The sequence below is a fragment of the Calonectris borealis genome, chromosome 26, assembly GCF_964195595.1.
Source record: "Calonectris borealis chromosome 26, bCalBor7.hap1.2, whole genome shotgun sequence".
Classification (NCBI taxonomy): Eukaryota; Metazoa; Chordata; class Aves; order Procellariiformes; family Procellariidae; genus Calonectris; species Calonectris borealis.
The window spans coordinates 2,010,737-2,031,440 of NC_134337.1; the positions used below are offsets into that span (position 1 = coordinate 2,010,737).

Genomic DNA, 20,704 nt, shown 5'->3' on the forward strand with positions numbered 1-20,704 from the left:
TGCACACATACACAGCGACGCGTACATAGTTACACAGACACACTCTTTGCAAAAAAAAATAATTATTGACATCAAGAACTTATAACCTCAATAAAAGTCCCTTCTCCCCCTAAAAAGAAGAAAATGTTTAAAAATATCAGTATCATCCACATGAAATCCATATGTTTAGTTTGCTTTACAGTTGAGTTGAGTTAAACTCAGAAACACTCTACATCTTTAACATCCTAAGTAATTGTGAAAGGGTTGTCTTCCCGGACATGAACCAATTCCAAATTCTGAAATGGAGAAAAACAAAGAAAAACCAAAAACTCCAGTAATTAAAGCATTCAAGAAATATTTTCATCACATTCAAAACCAACTTTTAATCTTTTTTTCTTGGCCTGTACCCAGTTTCTGTACTGCCCATAGCTTTTTCCCCTAGACTTCCATGCTCCTCTGAGTCTCAGTGGAAACATCCCAACAGAGCAAGAAGTGAAATCCGTACCTGGGCAGAGGAAAGAAATGGGCTTTTGCAGCATTTTCTCCTACATCAGGACTGGGCTTAGTCTGATTGCAAAGAACATGTTGAGGAAGGGAGCAAATCATTAATTCTGAATAATCTCAATCCCCATCATAGAGAGATATGACATTTGAAAAGGGCAGAACTGCTTAACGCTTTTCCCTTCAATGGGAATTATGAATCAAAACTACCTTACAGATTCAAGCCTCATTTCACACTGAATAAAAAATCATAACGATGCCCTGGAAATTCTGCCCATGATTTCTCTAACCTGGTTTCTCTATTGGGATTATTCAGATGTCAGCCTGTAGTTCCAAATTTTGACATGAGGCTTATGGGTAGATTATTAAGTGCTCAAAAATCCCTAAGGGTGATGCTTAATGCCATAGCGTGTGCTGGAATTAATTGCACATTACTGACTCTATCTGGATAACATTATTCAAAATTCAGGAATGAAAGTCAGAGAGATTCCTGTGAAAAGCCCCACCTGAGAGCATTTGGCAAAACGCAATCAGTTACTGCTTGGTAAAGTAAGTAAGAAAGACACAAGAGGCATAGTCAAGTCCAGCAGCTTTGTCTGTCCTATGGCATCTGCGCATCTGCGCATGTCTAAAATGCAACATCTGCACTGAACGCAGGAACAGCACAACTGCTGACTTTTCATCGAAACAAATACTTTGCATTTTGGGCTGATAGGATTCGTGATGAAAATCTCACAAACCCACATTAGGGGAGATTAAAAATAGCAAAAAGCTCATGGGGATCATGCACCGCTCCTTTGCCCCCAAAACCACCCCTTCCCTAGGCATGAGGGCCCCGTTCTCACCTGCAGCCTGAACATACACAGAGAGGCTCCTAAAATCTGGAGGAGAGGGTCCTGAAGGTTGTTCCAGCTAAAGATCCCATCATGTTCTTATCAAACCCTTGCTGAAAGATGCATATGAAGAGCAGTGAGTGCATACCGATTTCAAAACTGACAGCTATCTATTGCTGTGAGAGAGAGCCTCCTGCCCCACTTCAACAGCTGTCCTCCCCTTAAAAAGTGTGCTTCATTCTCAACCAGCCTCCTCTGTCCTCCCTCTGTGTGCCTTCGACACGTGAACCATCACCCTTATTGATGGACTTCATCTTCCTTGCATTGCTTTCCATCCGCCAAGAGCTGGACTTCTCCAGCTTTACCAGAGGAAACTTTTACTTAATCCATCACTGAATACTATTTCATCTTATTCCTCACCCTGGAAAAACGGCAAAGATATATGCACGATGCATACATCCTTGCAGACTCCCATCCTTCTCCTCTGAGGTGTACCTATGCAATGAACATCTGTGAACACAGGAGTGACTCAGTCACATCAAAATGAGTTGGCACAGGCTCCTGAGCAGAGCCTGGCGCAAAGCTACACAAGCTCCTACGGAGAAAGTCCCTAACTGTTAATAAAAGAATGATATTTAGGTACTCTCTACCTTCCTGCCCCCAGGGTACTCCCCTTTGTGGATGTTACTCCTTCTCTTTAATTTGGTCCTTTACTCTCTGCAGGTGCTGCTGCTGTTGGGTTGGAAAAACCCAGCTTGTTCAAAGCAAGCCACTGGGAGCTGGGAGCTGGCTCGGCGCCCCGTCTGGCTCTGCGCTTTCGCAGTTTCTGTTGCAGGGAGCAAAACAAATCCTAAATACTCCTCCTCTTGGTTTAAAAGATTACCCTGACTGTAGGGGTGATGTAACCACAGGGTAGGGTTATGGACACAGAAGAAAACGGGGGTAAAGAGAGAAGGAACCTTGCCAGGGATCTGTTGGGACACGCCGATCCTACATGATGGACTGCAATGAAGGGAATCTCCCAAGCTTGTGCGAAACGTCCAGGTCTGTTCCCAGCAGAGAGCAATGCTGTGCAGACATGACAGCGTTGACCCCAGGAGCATCATGGAAGAGCCCACCTAAGCTAGCATCATCCCCAGGGTGCAAGCTGCCCAACACAGACACACCGCCGACCACTTAGTCCCTAAAGTCAGTCCCGCCAGCTGCGGTTGCGACTCGCTGCCTCTTGCTCAGATCTTAGGCAGATGCCCATGTGCTGAGAGCATCGTGGTCCTCCCAGCGCCCTGGGCTCCTCCCAGCCCCTGCCCGTACTCGCTGCTGAATCATGGCCTTTGCAAACTCACCGACTTCAGCCAGTGAGTCAAGACCAGGGTTGTTCTTGTCAGCCGAAAAGCAGAAGCGTTTTCCTTACCTGCTTGAGCACACTCTGGAGCTCCCTGTTCGACCAAAGATCTGTCAGGAGGAGGCGAGCAGCTTCGGCCGCTTTTGGACAGGAGCTGGGAAGATGAAAGCAACCCCGGTGAATTATGGCAGGCCACAGAGCGGCACCCCGCGTGCATTACCGACAGCCTTTAAGTAAGCGCAACTCCAGCTGGGAGGCTGGCTAGACTTGATGGAGGACTGTCAATAAAACCGTCCTTGCTCTCTCAGCAATGTTACGTGACAACAACCTCTGGGACCGGAACAGGACAAATGAAAAAGAGGGGAGGATCCGAGTAGAAAAACGGGCATTAAACTGAGCTGAAGGAGTGTTTCTGGAGTGTGAAATCTGGGAGAGGGAAAGAGAAGGGAAATGGTGGCAACCCTTCCCTGGAGTCTGTAGGGACGGTGTGGGCGAATCACTGGGGAGGGCAACAGAGGAACGGGCTCCGTGCTGCCTGGCGAGGACAGAGGAGACAGGAGTATTTGTAATAACAACATCTGCAACCATAAGTCCTTACTCAGCACAAGTTAATAGATACTTGCCCACGTAACAGCTCCGAAACCGTGAGTCATAGGAGTACCTTTTATAATTTTGGAACATTTCATACGACAACCTAGATATAAACCTCCTTGCTGGTTCTTATTGCTGCTCCTGATCTGCTGGATCTTGTCCTGCCTGGACTCCTGATCTGGGTTCAGTGCGACCACCCCATCCTGTCTCAGCCAGGGTGGTGGAGAAGTACGAGACCAGACTCAGGACCCTCCCTGTACAATACAGCTTCACAAAACATTGTGTCCTCAACATAGTCCTCATCAGACTGTGAGAAATGGGACTGACAGCGGTCATCAGGAACAACCTGGGACCTGCGAGCACCACACACTGCGTGTGAAAGGACAGGAATGTAACCATATTCAGTAAATTTGGGGACATTTCTCTAATATACACAGCAGTTGTTACCAAAGACCTTGTAGCCTAAAAGAAATTAGCAAATTTAACCCGGTCATAAGCTCCAAAGGGACTGTGCCGCTCACACAGGTTGGTATTGCGTGGAGGACTGGGGGAGCTGTGGATAATCGGAAATTCTTGAGCAATGTTTTGGGACAGGAGAATTAGGTTTTATTGCAAAATCACTTCTCTGGTTATAACCGTCCTATGCTCTGTCACCAGAAGGACTATGTTTAAAAAAAATTTTGTGGCTGAAAAATTGTCTGTGGTTGAAAAGCCATTAAAAACCAATAAACCCAGAGGTATCTATGATTTGATGGTCAGTGCATGCCTTTGACACTCTTTTTGGAGAATATGTTGTTTCTCTCTTTCTAAGCTAAAGTAGTTATCTTTTTTTTTTATGATTTGCTTCTGTGATGCCAGATATGTACTTTTTGCCATTGTGACTTCAGAGCACACCTCAAAAGAATTTTTCTTTTCAAACCAAAGTTGCCAGCATCTGGTATCTGAGCCATTTCCAATTTCAGACAAAAGAATTTGTCCACTCTTAACTTGAAGGATTGATACTGTCTCTGTTTCATAGGGCATCTACCGCTACTATTTAGGTATAAAATGATTAAACATGAACTGATGGAGCTGTGATGACAACTTCAATATGTAAAGTAGCATATCCTAAACAAAAGTGCTGGGAATAGTTTGTGACTACAGCAGTGTAGAACATGGAGTAGAATATCAAGGACAGATGATTTGGGGGAAAACTTTCTTAAAAACAAGTTACATGAAAATCAAAGTTGATTTTAAGGACAGTCTGTTTTTTACAGGTAGAATTATTTGTAAAAAATTGTGGAAAGACAACACAAAGATGACCACTGGTGGCAGTGGCAGCAGTCATCCAAAAAACTATTGACTCCACAAAACACCAACAAGAACCTAATCAGAAGGAGATGGTGAGGCTGGAGGGGAAGCATGAGGGCAGCACAAAAGACGAGGTTTTTACATATCAAATAATGGGGGAAATAATGTTTCCTCAAAGGACAAAAATATCCAGAACGTTATGTATGTCACAGGAGATGCCAAGGAATTCTTGGAAGAAGGACTTCTTCAGGATGCATGAGTTTATAAAATTGATATCAAGGCGCAATCTTTGGAAGAAATGGGAAATTGGAAAATGTGCGGATGAGAAGAACTCTATTCCACAGAAAAGAATCAAGGAAAGACTTGAGTTCCTTGAAAGACTAATTTTGGTAAAATGTTATGGTAGAATTAAACTGCAAAATTAAATTGTATAACAGAAAAGGTGTGAAAAGTGAATGAACAAAGAGAAACTGAAAGAAATCTGTGATAAAGGGATTGTGAGATGAACCGCAAATCTGATGCTCTAAAGTTACTGAAAGAGATTTGGAAGAAAATCTTTCAGTGCAGCCAGTAGAATTCTTGAGAAAAATGATAATTTTATCAGTGAAATAATGTTGCTTGAAAATGAACAGAGGAATATTTTTCAGACAGTTGGAGAAGAAAGATGGAAAGGACATCAGACATCACAATAAATCAGTAACAATAGCTTGATTTTCAAGAACACCAACAAAAAAAGAAGGTAATATTCAATATTTTGGCAACATGAATTGAAAATAACAAAGAGTGAACGAACACCATCATCACTACGAAGCCTGCATCATAGATGAGGATATATGCAGGAGACGGAGGCAATTATTGAATTGGGTGCTCCAGGAAGGAGAAGAAACCACAGCTATCAGATAAACTGCTGAACTGTTGATGCTTTTCACTCAGAATACAGCTACAAAAAAACATCCAGAAAAAGAAACCTCAGCTTTGAGGAGGGCTGGTTGGCATTTGGGAAGAACATGGGAAAGGCAAAGATTCATAACTTACTTGTCTGTAACCTGGAAGCTCTTTCTAAAACATGAATACAAAAATGTTCGAGCATGTTAAACTAATGATTTACAGCTTCAAATACAACAGGAGACCAGTTAAAAAATATAGGTAAAGAAACATTTGTTGGGTGGCAGAAGAAGCATGTGCCACGGAGTCACTACGCAGACATGCCGACCGAACCAACTGGGGTTGGAGGTGAGGGAAGTGTGTCCATGGGGAAACCGAGGCAGATTAACAGAGAAAACTCTGCGAAATACTAGCAAGGTGCAACATGGCATGGTCTTCTCCATGGTGATTTGGTCACCGGTGAGACCTCCTCTGTCCTCTGTTTCTGCTGGCTGTGGTGCTGGGGAGGAGGAGGTTGATAGCGTGGGACTCGCCACACTCAACATCAGTGTGGGGAGCATGGGGTCTGCATCCAACCCAGGCAATAGCCCCCAGTACAGGTGTTGGATCTAGTTACTACCACGAGGGAGTGGGTGAGGCTCTTTCTGATGTAGGACTGGGCAAATCCCACCCTCAAATTTCCTGTTTATCTTCACAGCCTACACACAAAGTGGGAAAAGTTAGCTAATTTGTGAACTTACGGGTCCAATTCACTAGAGGGGAGATCTCTTTCACGTCTGCTCTATGGGAACAGTCTGAAATGATATGGCTTGAGTAAGTAAGATTACTTCTGGATGTAAATTGTTTTTTTTTTTCATAAGAATTGAACAGCATAAAAATCTTTGGGGACAGAAAGAATAATGGAGTAAAAGGAACAATTCAAGTTTTGGACATTGTAAGAACTGGGGAGTTTTCAGAAGGAATTTGTGATACAGACAGGAGGAACACACATCTCCAGAATTTAGTAACTCCTCGCAGTCTAGTGAGTCATTGCAAACAAAGCTCATCACACAAAACAGTCAAGACAATTAAGATACACACAATCCCAGTTGTGCAACACTTTGCTGAAGTAGTAAATTAGCTGACAACCGGTCTGAGGGATCCAAAGCGGGACATTAGGCAGAAGTTAATACCATTCAAAACAACGAAGACTTAGAAGAGGGCTGGGTTTCATGTTAATTGAGCTTGTTGAAGAGTGGAAGCATATAAAAGCAGTAAACTGACCAATGTTAGTTGGCTGAGGTCCAAACTAAACAAGGAGGCCACTTCTAATGACTGAGAGTCTCTCCGCTGCCGTGAAACAAGTGGTAGATTGTAAGTGGTTTATCAAAGGATGATGGAGAAGGCATATGAATGTCTTTTTACAACAGAAAACAATAGGTTAATTGAATAAGGTATTTTAAAACAAAGACAAATGATAGAAGAGATGAAAGCCTAGGAAGGAGAATACATGGTCAAAGACCATGTAAGTTTAACACCAGTTTGGCCAGAAATGAAGATACAGTTTGGCAAGGGTTGATAAGCTTTTGCACAGGGCTGTACAGAGTATGGATAACAAGCAGGACAGAATTACTACCATCAAAACTCAAACCAAGTCCTAAAAGAAAAAGTGGTAAAATATGTTGGGATTGCTCAGTTGTTATAAACTATATGTGAGTAGACCAGGGGAGGTACTTATAAACACATATACATATATGTTTCTATATATACGCTTCATCACAGCTGCATCTTTGCCACTTGAGGTGGATGTTCCAACAGTAAGTTGAACAAATCTGAACATTCAGGCTAAGCACAATCCCATTATATCGGTGGTGCTTGACTCTCAGACCTGACTTTCATGATAAGGTTTGCAGGAAGCTGTGAGCGGGAAGTCCGGGTGCTAATTAGTCAGGCTGCCTGCTGACATCCCCTGTTGTGATGGCTGGAATTTTTAACAGTGTTTAAGATGTTGGTCCTTCAGTTCTGTTTAGAATTTCTTAAAATTCAGCCAGCAAATTTCCTGAGGCCCCTTTACAAATCCCACCATGGATGACTCATGCCTGTTTCCAAGAAACCAGTGTTGAGGATTTGTGTCTACCAACAGTTGGAATTTTTTTGGCTTTCTCCATTTACAAGCACAGGGAAAGAATAATGGTTTACTATGGCTCGGAAGGGTATTGGGAAGACTCTGGGATTAATCTGGCTTTGCACAGAGCGCATGGGCTCAAAAATGCCTGTGCATGACCCTCTCCATGCCTTCTGCCCCAAACTCACCCATTTCGGCACAGGCTTACTACATTATTTAGCATGTTGCTTGTCAAGTAAGATTTTCCCAGGTGTGGGTTGGACATGATGAGGTTCCTCAGAGTGTAACAAGCTGATGTCATGATCTCGCCATAGCTGTTGGTATTTCCAGACTGGAATGACAGGAGACGTGATACATCTGGGAGCACCTGGTGAGCTAAAGAGGTGGAATGTTCCAATCAACATTTAAATAAAACCTAGCACAAGTGAATGACACTATTTTTGTTAGCGCTATTCAATGCAAGAATGTAGCGTTATCTCTGGAAGGAGGCACTAATAATGTTGGACAGTAACGGCATAATAGTCACCACTTGATTTTCAGAGACAAAATGAGTGCTGCAGGCCTCTGGAAGGGCAATGATATTGGTCATGGGTAGTCAAGTCCAACTCAGATCCCAAAAACTATCATCCTAATGAGGCTGCAGTTTTGTCATGGTCTATAAAGCATACCACATGCTTGTAGAGACTTTGAGATAGCACAGATAGCCTGCAGATATCACATGTAATTGCCCTTTTGGCCAGAAGAAATGACACTGCTTTGCCCAATTTTGGAGCTTGGCTAAGACCCATTATGGTGTTTTACAAAGCGAGGTGGGCAGATGTTAGAGCGTTAGAAATTAGACATTGTTCTGGAACCCACTGTGGTGGAAATTACTTACCCATGGTTTTGTGGAGAACAGGATGCCGGGACATGTTGCTCAGCAAAGAAGCCCCAGAACGGACAACTTCAGAGCTGTTGGACTGGAGGAGCCGTGCTATGCGAGGCAAACCTTTTTCCTTCAAACCAATCAATTGGCTCATTGCGTTGGACATCTGGGAGATAGAACAAAGATGTCTCGTGACTTCTAATGCTGGGACGACAAAACTGGAATGATGTACGGGGCCAGACAAACATGACTACACTAGAAAATAAGCATCTGTATAACACCTGCTTCTGCTACCATAATTCCACTTACTTTGTCATTTACCCCTTTTCTCCACAGACATTTGCAAAGTCAGTTTCTCATCTTTTGTGATATGACTAGTACTTCTGTCCTCTTTCTGGAGCCTGAGTTGCTCACCCAACTGATATTCCCAAAAGCTGGAGAAGTTTTACCTTCTTGTCCACGTTGCCCTTGCCCTTCACAATGCACTTGCAGCTCCCTGCCATGCCACAGGTAATAGGCTGCTTTGGAATAGGAACAGCTAATGATACCTTTAAAAAACAAGCTGAAGACCAAAAATACTCGTCTTGGATCCTGATCTCGTTTGCTTGTGTAAATCTGTAAGATCTCAGGACGTAGCCAATGCAGATGAGTGTTCATGGACGTTGAAGCACATACCCTTAATAAATTGCCCTCTTATTGATAGAGTTTAAACTGAACTTCTCAGCTGCTGCCCCACCAGAAAGGCTGCTGGAGATTGTTGCCACCAGTGACACATGTCCATCAACAGTGACATGGGGATGGAGGGAATGGGCTGGAAGTCAACCCTCTTCCAGTGGGCTGAGACCCAATTTCCCTCCCATGCTCCAGGAGGCACATGTGCCAAGTTACAGATTCACAGCAGCAGGACTGGGATGTGTAAAGCTGAGTCTGAGAAGAGATTCAGAGTTCTCCTCTATAAGCTAAAGGCTTCTAGTAAGCTTTGTAAGTTTGTCCCCAGCTTCCTTTTCCTTCAAGTGACAGCAAACCCAGCAACCCACCCCAACTCCAGCTCTGAGCTGGGATAAAGACCCTTGAAAAAAGAAGCCACTTCTGCACATCCAGGCAAATTCCAACCATTCCCTTCCAGAAGGCTGAGATGTGGTGCTTCAACACTGTCAGAGCTGGGTTTTGTTTGTTTGTTTTCTTCCCCCCTGCCCAAGAGACATTCTTGTGTAATGACCTTGATTGCTGAAAGCCTTTTCATTTCCATGGAGCACATAGCTCCAGCCCCATTTCTCTGATCATCTCTACCCATACTGCAACAGCCTCTCTCCACCTTGTTAGTGCCACTATTTAGTTAAACTGCAAAAAAAAAAAAAAAAAAAAAAAAAGAGGTTCCCAAAGTACTTCACATTGAAAGACCGGTAACAAAAGCTCCCAGGAGATCAGAGCTGGCAGGTTAATGCTGTCCTAGCAGCGAAGGCTCCTTTCGTGAGTCACTCCGTGTTTCTGGGTGGAACGCTTCACACACGTGACACGCCTCTCCTACGTATGAAATAATTATCTCTTTATCTCCCTAGCCATCTTATTTAAATTGGAATTGATGAAGTTTGACACAAACAGACAAGTCGAGGTTTGTCCACGTGAACGCAGCCTGTGAGGACATGCCCACGGTAGCGATATTGGGCACAGCAGAGCTGCTGTCGTGACGTGACCCTCGCCGTGCCCTAGCTGCTGCAATACCCACGGCGTCACGCAGCCTGTGTCACCTCCGCGCTGCCATACCTAGGGGTTAGGACATCTGTCGGAGCTATTTTACAAGCAGCTCTGATGTGAGGACAAGCCACAATCCACAGCACAACCCACCCTGTTATTAGAGCCACCTCCCACTTAAAAAACACACACAGGTGGTGGTGCACGCACATCCTTTCTCTCTCCTTTAATGACATCTGTCCACATGTGCACATCTGTGCACATCCTCACGGGTGTCCTGGGGGAGGGCGCCAATAGCAGTAGGTGCTGGGAGTCTGATCAACCTAGAGGAGCCCCTGGAAAGTGTATGGATCTGGGACAGACCCTTGGGATGTTGATTATAGCTCTCCATGAGACCCTATTTTTGGCATTAATAAATACCTCAGCTGCAGCATCCGCTGTGGAATGGCTTGCAATAGTGCCCTGAGGTTTAAGGAGGACATTTTCCTTTCTGATTACTGTAGGGTGCTGACACGTTTGGCTGAGCTTGTGTGCAGAGGAGAAAGGAGCGCTTACCAGCCCTCGGCTCGCAGTGAGATTCTGCAGGGCTCCAGCACAAGCTTCCAGGGTGGCATCCTTCTTGCTCTGATCCATCAGGGACAGGTAGGTGCGGATGGCATCAGAGTGGTAGAGCCAGCTGGGTCCTTTGGGTTTAAAATCCTCCTCAGGAAGGGGGACACCGTACTCGTCATTCTACAAAGAGATGAGAAACTGGAAGCTCAAATCCTGCTCCTCGCTTGCAGCCCCTGCCTGGGGCTGAATATCACATTTCCAAGCCCTCTGCGGCACATCTTACCTCCATTTTACCACTCCTGCTGTTGAAGCAGCCTGTGAGAGTTTTGTCCATATAAACGCTCCGGGCCATGTGGTTGAGCTGGGTGTATTTGTTGGGAACTTCGGCATCCAGGCGGTAGGAGAGGTTGTGCAGGATGCAGATGCAATTCTCCACAGACTGAAATCACCCCCAGAATAAAAATGCAAGCATCACATTAGGCAGAAAAATATGGAACAGCACCTGCTATAGCTTCAGAGAGGACATATACCATGCCATAATTAGCTTTTTTTAGCAGTTATACTGTATAAACTCCTGACCCTGCTTAAGGTAGCAATGGGTGGGAAGGAAGAAGGAGGTAGAGTAGACATGAATGAAGGCCACGTAGCCCAAATGCTATAGCGTGGATGTGAGTGAGCTGACTGACTCAATGAACCTGAGTTCCCACTGCCACAGACAAGTTGGTAAACAGGAAAAGAGAGCAGGAGTGCAGAGGGTGGTTACACCAAACCGCCCACCACGAAACGCCAAATCTTGAAAGTCTTCCTCTTGCCTTAATCAATTTCCAATGACTTTGTCCAAGTCACACCTACAGATTAGGGGACATTTTTTACCAAGAACAGGCTTTTAAGCCTCCTTTACCTGGATGTCAGCGTGCCCAATGTAAAGAGCAAGGGACAATTTTCACTAGATACCTGTAACCAACACCAAAACGTGTGGTTACATTTCCAAAGAGCTGTGTTCAGTATGTGCTGCTGAAACTGGTCGTCTTGCAAAAGCCGTCCCCAAAAGAGGATTTGCTCAATCCTGAGCTCATTTGAAATAATTTTGGTACTTTGCAGTACATTGAGGACTTCAGAGTGTCTGGCTAGTATCACATTTGCAGAACTCCTGAAAATGTGGCTATAAACACTATTTTGTCCAAGGTAAGTGCCTTTTACACATAGCAATCAGAGTCACAGTTAGGGGACTGGCAGAAAGATGCCAGCTCCTGGCTTGCTGAATGTGATGCCAATCTGGGGCTTATATGCTTGAGGATGAAGAGATGTGGTGGTGGGAAGAGCAAGAGATGGGGGTTAAGATGCTGGAAGGATCCCAGAGTGGGAGGGGAAGGGAGGAAAGAATTTTGGGGGCTCAGGAGCCAAAATATTTTGCTGTGTTTCTGTGTTTGTTAAAGGGAAATTGCAAACCCCACCTCTACTTCAGGCCCAGAGCACAGAGGACTTGCAATCCTACAACAGATCGCGCTGGGATTTGGAAGGACAAGAGCAGCCACAAAGAGTCCAGTTCCCTCTTGTGTTTGTTTGAAAGGGATTTTGAGATACTCTCAAAGTTGCAATTATTAACTACGGGGCTGAACTCTAGGAAACAGCTCGGGGTGAGCATCTGGTACCTTATCATCGGGTCGGTTAGAAGCCACGCAGTTCTGGGCGTAAGTCATGACTGAATCGATCAAGCCAGGGTAATTCCTCATGGTCTGGCGCCCCATGTCTGCAGAACTCAAGTTTCTGAAGAAAGCCATTGCAGAGCATGTCAGGAGAGAAGGAGGAGAGAGAATTAGTTGGATCCACTTACTAGTCTCTATGGGCTCTGTTCTGGCTATGGCTGTAATTGAATTCAAAGATATTTTTGTAGATTCAGCAAGGCTGGTGTACTGCTCTCATTTTGGAGGCCTTCTGTAGGACTGCACTGCTGCATAGCTCTCTTATGGCTCTTTAGGATTGACTTCATCTAGGAAAATGTCCTGTTAAGGAGCTCTGCATAGAAGACATACTCCTCGTGAGAGTAATTATCAGCAATATTTTGCCTTAGAGGCTATGCATGTGGCATTACACAGACTCATCACCTCCTCGGAGGTGTTTCCAAAGAGAAGACTCAATAAAGACCATCTGAGATTATTGTGAAAATCAGGAACGTGCAAATGGTTATAAGCATGGAGCTACAGAGGGTCAACAGCGATATTTGCATGGGAAATGAGGACAGAGATCGCTCTGACCAGAGGGACTGACCAGTTTGTAATGTTGTAATGTATTCCTGAGCACTGGTTGCTGCCAGGACAGAGGAGTTTTTCCAGTAACAGGAAATGTTTTTTGTTGTTTTGTTGGTTTTTTTTCCTTCCCTGTTTTATTGCCTTGTAGCTTGCAAATGAAAAACAAAGAGAGGTTGGCAGTCGTTGTGAGATATTCACTCCAGGCGTTCCAGAACTGGATTTGATGTTCACTGTGATTTGCAGCCTCCTCATTAACATGAATTCATCTGCAATCCAGAAATGCTTGAGCAGCAATGGCTCGAGCCCAGGGCAAACCCAAGGCTGTTCTCATCGCTGCGTTATGATGTGGCAGGGCAGTGAGTCAGAGCAATCCCGGCTCACCCCTGGGAGCAGGGTCTCCGGACCCAACCGCCCTGCTTTCCTCACTCAGCCTGCTCCCCAGTCCTGCCCCCCAGCCTTCTGAGCTCCCTCACTGACCTGCATCTGGCAGTCTTCACTGGGGGTGTTGGATATTACTGCCACAGACTGTGATAAGTCTCCGGAGAAGAGCCTGCCTTCAGGCTCTCCACAGAACTCCACGGAAAGCTCCTTTTACGAGCTACCATCATACTCCTTCCCTCGTTTTGGCGCGTTGAGATGGTCTTAAAAGTGGAGCACCTCATATGCAACGTACACCACGCATCCCGACGTGCAACTGCACAGGGAAGGTGCCTTCCAAGACAGGGAAGGGAGCAGCACTCGCTATCTTTCAGACACAGTTCCCAGCCACAGAAGACGATAGTATCAGGTCTCAAAAGGCCCCTACCGTATTCACTCATTTTGTTTCATAAGCAGATACAGCTCCTACTAGCTGCATGTCTGGTAAGGGTGCGGTCGGCGCTGCGCTCCCTCGGGGAGAGCTTCAGTTGATGAAAGTACCTAATTATACAGGGTATTTTTTTTTTCCCCACTTGTTCCCAGTGAGACAAGGAGCTCGCATCCAAGTGGAGGAGGGTGGTAGGAGAAACAGCAAGTCAGGGCGAAGATCCTCTATAAAAGGGCTCTGGCTTTCCTGTGAAAAAAATAAACTACTCTGGGCTCAATCTGCACCTCCTGTTTTGTAGCTGACCCACCTGATGAAATGAGCCGGGAAAAGTCCAGGGCAATGGGACTGTTCTGTACTAAAACAGTTATTAAAATCAGTGGGAAAATGCTTGTTTTCCCCACATAGAGAATTCTGTCTTTTTGTCACCTAAAACCCAAACTAGTTTGTTTTCTAGCAACCAAAATTTTCTCTGGAAGCCTCAAAAATCTAAGGGCAAAAAGCATGATGTTTCCTGGTCTGAGCTGAGCACTGTCAGATTTCAGTATTGCAGCTCTCCCATGACAAAGCAACTTATATTTTTTGATCAGAGACTTAGCAAGAACAAACTTATTTAAAAAAAAAAAAAAGCTGCTAGGAAAAATATTTTACATGTAATTTTTTGTGCACCTTCTCTTAGTCAGGAAAAGGCTCAAGGGGAATTTTTTATTAATACAATTGCAGTGAGCGTGTCTTTAGGTTATTGTAAGAGGAATTAGACAGCTTCAGCTTTTGTCAACAGACTCAAGCTACAGTAAGTCCTGCTTGATGACTCACCTCAAACACCCTGTAGCGTTGAAGAATACTTCTGGGTCAATAATTTCTCTTGTCCTATTGCAGCTGCCATCAGACCAGCCAGAGAACGGGATGATAACGCAGTCTGTCAAGACGGGGAGGGCCTCCTGTATCAACTCTTCTTTTAATTCATCGGTGGAGGAGAGGTTCCAGAGCAGTCCTGGGAAGGAGATGGGAGACAAGCTCAAGCAAAGGGTCACTGTGCATTACAAACTTTCTTTAGGTCAGAGTGAATTCCAGCAAGTGAAGTCCTTCACTCCATCCCTCTTTGAACTAAGGGTGCAGAGGCTGCCCTAAACCCTAGTCTCTGTCCACCCCTATGGGAGACAGCAGGATGGGCACCAGGAGTGTGGTACATGTGGAGGTGGGCGTCTAAGCATCCTCCCTCCTCCCAAAATTGGTGTTTATTGCCATTAGGTTGCAGGGGGAAGGCATTTCTCCAGCCATCTCATAAAGGCTTGCACACAAGTCCTCGGTCACAGCTGAGGGTGACCTGCACCAACAAACTCAAGTCAATCCTTCAAGAAAAGGTGAAACACCAATGAGATAACCTGCCCATCCATATCGGGATTGCCAGCACCCTTGGCCTTCCCTGGGAACAGCACGGGGGCCAGGGGTGCAGGAGGGCGTGGGCCTGGCAAGTGGCCACAGCTGTGGGGGGAAACCTGGGGCAGATGCTTCTCCCGAGGGCACTTATGATATGAGGAACCCTTACGGGACATCAAAGGGCCGGGACCTCCTCTGCCTTCTGTTTTAGATTGCCATTTGGTGCGACAGGAGCATAAAACATCCTCTTTGTGGTATGAAAGCACCATGGCTACTGGGCCTTTGCGTGCTGGAGCAACAGAGACCACTGGCAGGGAGGAGCATGGTCCTGGTTGAGGGCTGAGCAGTCTGCTCTGTACCTGTCAGTTGTTTCTGAATTTCAGTGTTCCCTGTCCTCCGTAGGAGGCTCACGCACTCCCTTATTCCATTCTGCCGCCGAGTTTCTATCTTATTGGTTGGATTCTTGAAGACCAAATTTCGGAGGGCTCCAGCTGCCGCCCGCTGTACGTTCTGGTTTGTGCTGCGGAGCAGCTCGACGAGCTTGGCGATTCCCCCCAGCCGATAGACCTGTACCAGGAAAGACGTGCTGCCATCAGCGTGGTGTGCAAGCATCGCTGGGACAGAGACAACTAGAACTGTCATGACAATGCAAGGAGTCCACATGGCACATACTCAGGGGAGCTGAAAAAGCAGACCTGGCAGCGAAGGATGGCTAGAGCTTGCAGATGGCATGTCTCGTTCAGGCCATGGGTCTGGAGCACAAAGGCGCTGGCCTTGAGGTTGGAGCTTAAACTCTGGAAGTGGATGTCTATGAGTAATGGCCATGGACCAAGTCCTTTGCTGATGTAAATGTGCTTGTTCCCACAAACTTTCACCTACCTCCATCAGTTTGCATCAGGTGAAAATGTTGCTCTGCCTATCTGTAGAGGCCATTTATAGCAATATAATGACACGATGTGGTAATTTATCTGCATCCTGAAATCACAGGCTGAGCTTAGAGGGATGGTCACGGTACAGTGTAAACACCCTGGAGGTCAGCCAGAAGCAGCACTGGGCCACACTCCAGCACTCAACAGGGGCAGCATCGGGAAGGGGTGTGAACCCCGACCTGCAGGACACCACACACATGCCGGGGAGGTTCCAAATTCCTCCAGCTGAGCTCTCCAAAATGATGAGGGTTCCCGCTGTAGCATGCCCTCTGTACGAAGTCTCCCGGGGACATGATCCCGCATGGAGCCCCTCCTAGCACAAACCAACCCATCGGCTGGAGATTTGCTGACAATAGAAAATGAATGAGCACCTTTAGAAAGGGAAGAAAACAAGCGTGCGCTCGGATGACTCACATACCTGCTCTGACACATCTTTCTGGGAAGCGATGGGACAGGCCAGTGCTCAGAGTGTTTTCAACGGTAACGAAGGGTGTGGCCACCCCACAGTTAGCGACTGTAACGTGGGCTGGGGTACCCGACCTCAGTTCAGCCTCGGCAAGGGCACAGAGGTAGATCCCCACGCTGTGCCAGCACGTCCAGCTCCGCTATTGTGCCAGGAGATGGAAAGCCACCTCTACAGGGATGGCATCTCGATAAACCCGTGTTTGCATGACTGCGAACACGCCAGGGTGGGGATAAACTTTTGTGACAGTCTTGCTACAGCAGATCCATCCTTGAGACTGCCTCCTTTGCTGCACGTTGGCATAAATTTAGTGATTGGAGAGCAAGAGCATAAGAAAAATAAGCTGTGCTCTAAGGAGGGCTTCTGTTTGATCAAATGTCTTTGTACATCACTAATTAACCCATTGGCTTAGATGGCTGAAAATGGCTGAAATGGCTGAAAAGTCACTGAGCAATGCACAGTGAAGATCACAGTGGGATTTAGGGCAATTTTGTGTGGCTCTTACAGTGCAGCTCTGAGATAGCAAAAGATTCATGTGGAATAGGCTGCAATTGGATCCAGAAGAGGACACTGCGTCTGCATGGCTGCTCCCATATCGCCAAAACCCGCCAATCTGTGTCACAGCAGCTTACGGTGATAATGTGGACACAGTCTCCTCTGCTGCCTGGTAACTATTCCCCTGTGTTAAAATCCTGACTGACTGCTATTAAGAGAAAGTGGCCACCAATAGCTGAAAAATCTACTTAATTAATTCCTGAGTGTGCCTAATGAGGTATAAGGCTCCATCACAAAAATCAAGGGGACCTATGGATCCTTGGTACTGAGGAAACCAGTTCCATCCGTCTCATGTGCCATCACATCCAGCGTGACAGCAGAGCTCTGACGGAGTTTGCTCACCTCTTGCTTGGCAGACTCATCCTGGAAGCAGGTGTGCTGGAGGTAGTAAGCACCCATGGCCTGGTATTTGTCATCAGAGGAGCACAGAAGTTGTATGGCTTTCTGGATAGTCATTGTACCGCCGTCTATTTCATCACCACATATTCTGTGTTAAAGAGAAATACAGCACTGGTTGAGTGCTCAGCCAAAAGGGCTACATCAGTACTGGGAATTATTAGGAAAGAATCAATTACAAAATGTAAAATATTATCACATTGTCTCATAAACCACGTGGTGCACCCCTAGTGCATTTCTCTGCCTCAAAAAAACAGATGATAAAAGTGGAAAATATACAGTGGAGGACAGCAAGGCTAATAAATTACGGATCCAGTCTATCCAGAAACAAAGGAGACAGAAAATAAAAGCTCAATTGAGGTGCTAGATGTCTGATCATGTCTAAAGTGGAATGTTTAATGAACAGAGAACCAGTATTCACTGTTCCTCAAATAAAAGAATTAGTGGACAAGAGTAAAACCATCCGTCAGGTTATTAGGACAATCTAAAGAAGGCAGATGCTTTTCCCACAGCATGTGATCCTTTGATGTGAAATGTGGTGGAAGCAAAAATGTGAGAGCAATTGATGGTCTCAGGAGGCTACAGCAGATGGCTTAGGAAAAGACGACAGGCATGTCTGGAGTGATGGGTTGGACAAATATTGAGTTTATGAAATACTAATAATAGCGCTGAGACATCCTGCTCCCAGGGTATGTTTACATTGGTAGTCTCCAAGCTCTTCATAAAAGTTGGCCACTGTCATCATCTCCTGTTATAAGGTAAAGAATGTGCCTACAGACTCCAGAGGAAGGACATGAATACCTGTGGCTTGGAGCAGGACTGAAACCTTGGGAAAAATACAAACACCTGAAGATTTGTCCACTTGTTTAGAAATATGAAGGTCCTGTTCTCTTTGGCTTGTACTTACTTAGCATCATCTGTGATGTTTTAACCATATAAAATTAGAAAAGGGTACAAACTTTCAGACTGATGAAGGGGCTCTGAACTGCAAAGCTTGTCTGTGTTTCCAATTATATAATTTAGTCTAATAAAAGTTACTATCTCTTCTTAGCATCCTTGCACCTTAGGCCTGCAGCTGGCTGCAGCAGATCTCCGCTCATGGCGTTAATTTGCATCAGAGTAAATGACCATGCAATGTTCAGGACTGAGAAGAGTCAAAACCCAAACTCCTGTTTGGTTATTACTATTTCAGCAGTGACGGGATACAAATGGGAAACGCTCTGCTAACAGTGGATGAAATCAAGGAGCGGGGGGGCTTTGCTCGGCCAGCTAGGTCATCGTTGTGCCTGACGGATGTAATTCCCTGTTCAGGATCCAGCTGTGACTGATGGGGAGTTTTACCTGGAGACTGGGGAGATCAGTTCCTGTTTGAACCACATTAATTTGTATACAAGCTCTTGCTCCATGTCATACCAGTGGGTGACTATGGAGAGGGGCTGATCATCTTCAGACAATCCCATAGACTAACAAAACAGAGTGTTTTTTAATAAGTTCTTTAAATGAACCTATTACATTTGATGTATTAAATATTACTATGAGGGAGTGGCTTCTTCTAGGCACAGGATAGGCAGACATATTTTGAATGTGCTGAGGAAATGTTAAGAATAAAGGTCTAGAAAGGACACCTAAGTGTGGTCACCACCGCCAGCAGCTTACAATGAGATAAAATATTTTGTCCTTTAGCATCGAAAGGTTGACCTCCACACAGCACAGGCCAGCGAATGATATCCCTAATTCTATAGCAAATTTCATACAGAATATCAAAAGCCAACAATTATGCTGTGACACTGGAAGACAGCATAAAAGACTGTTTTGTCTCCCTTACCCCCACTGGTATAAAGTTGCACCCAATTTAAATTACTCATTTAAGCATCTGTGTAGTCAATGGAGAGAAATAGGTGCGTCCAAAGAACAGCTTGCCTTTGTGTCTTAGACATTTTTCCTAAGACAGGAAGACCTGCCCACTGGAGATACCTCTGCCTCTGTTGGTATACAGGAATGATAGACAACAGTCTTGGCTTGGACCTTAAGCATTCAATGTCTAAGGTTAGATGAACCTAATTCCACTTTTATTTCTACACTAACAAGAAAACATCACTTCACCATATGATTTTTCATCAGTTTGAACCTCTAGCAAAACTTGGCTCCAAGAAACTTCCATTACACTTGTAACAAGGGAAGACAAAACTGGAAAGACAACGTTTAAACTAGAAACTATGGAACCTCAGAAATATTTGATTTGAATCCAGGATGCTGTGATTTTCTCTTAGTGTTTTTCATGCTCCTGAGACACACAATAAAGCTGAGACGCCGATGGATCCAGCAGGAGTAGCACCAGAGGGACTTCTCCTTTGAGAATTCAGGCCTGGGCTGGCAGTGTCGGGAGGGAGGCATGTAAATAAAAATACCAGGTCAGTGGCCATGCAGCATATGTAATCATGGTGAATTATTTTTTTCTTTTTAATTTACCAAATTGAGAAAACCCCTAAATCAGGTACACTTTTTATGAGAAAGAAGGATGTCCACTTGGTCCAGCTACTCAAGCAAGGTAATTTTCTACACATCCACTCCATAAGAGGGTCAAACCCTCCTTCAGCAGGGAAAAACTAGGTATCCAGGTCCAGTTCTGTGTGGGAAAAGATGGGGAAGGTTCCGTTTCCCCTGCTGGCTCACCAACAGAAGTTCACAGGGAGTAAGCAGCCGGGCGCAGTCATGCTGCCCGAGAAGGAGTAGTGATTTCTCCCAGCTGAGAATATAATCACCCTGGCAAAGCCTGTGCTAATGGGAGATTGTTCATCAGCCAGTCACGGATATTCCTAACCAGATCTACACTACGAGAACAACAGCCTGCTCCAAGACAAATTCTTGGACTGTGGCCATCTCCAACCTGGGCCAATGTGCCTGGTAGGAAGAGCTCCAAAGGTTGTTCTTCTTCCACAAGAAAGAAGCAATCAGAATAGGGAGAGACCTCAATTAGAAATGATTCAACAGGAGACAAATTAGATGATCAGATTCAGTTGTGGAAGGGAAACAAATACTTGAGAGGATCAGTATCACAGAAAGGCAAATTCCCTCATTTTATACTAATGCCTTTCGTTCACTTTGTATTAGCAGACTGGTTTGCGTCAATCAGATCTAAGTCTCCATCCTGGTGGTTAGGGCTACAAGTCCCAGGAGAGAAGGAAGCCAGAAACTCTGACAAATTCCATTGTTCATTAATGAAATCAGAGGGAAGACGCTCAAAACAGAGTATCGAGCACATCCAAGCCTTCCCGAGTCAGGCTACACCGGAGCAA

General features: G+C 45.3%; 1 protein-coding gene across 1 annotated transcript in view; it reads right to left on the reverse strand.

Moving 5' to 3' along the window:
- Positions 1-1,354: 1,354 nt before the first annotated feature.
- The window catches only part of PKP1 (plakophilin 1), a 42,342-nt gene continuing 22,992 nt past the window's right edge, over positions 1,355-20,704 (reverse strand). Inside the window, exons 4-13 of the mRNA XM_075174231.1 lie at positions 17,355-17,499; positions 15,425-15,632; positions 14,502-14,679; positions 12,287-12,401; positions 10,918-11,073; positions 10,638-10,814; positions 8,403-8,556; positions 7,714-7,900; positions 2,725-2,809; positions 1,355-1,426 (exon numbers count right to left, since the gene is read on the reverse strand). Coding sequence (XP_075030332.1) covers positions 1,355-1,426; positions 2,725-2,809; positions 7,714-7,900; positions 8,403-8,556; positions 10,638-10,814; positions 10,918-11,073; positions 12,287-12,401; positions 14,502-14,679; positions 15,425-15,632; positions 17,355-17,499 — 1,477 coding nt within the window. The remainder of the gene's footprint in view (positions 1,427-2,724; positions 2,810-7,713; positions 7,901-8,402; positions 8,557-10,637; positions 10,815-10,917; positions 11,074-12,286; positions 12,402-14,501; positions 14,680-15,424; positions 15,633-17,354; positions 17,500-20,704) is intronic.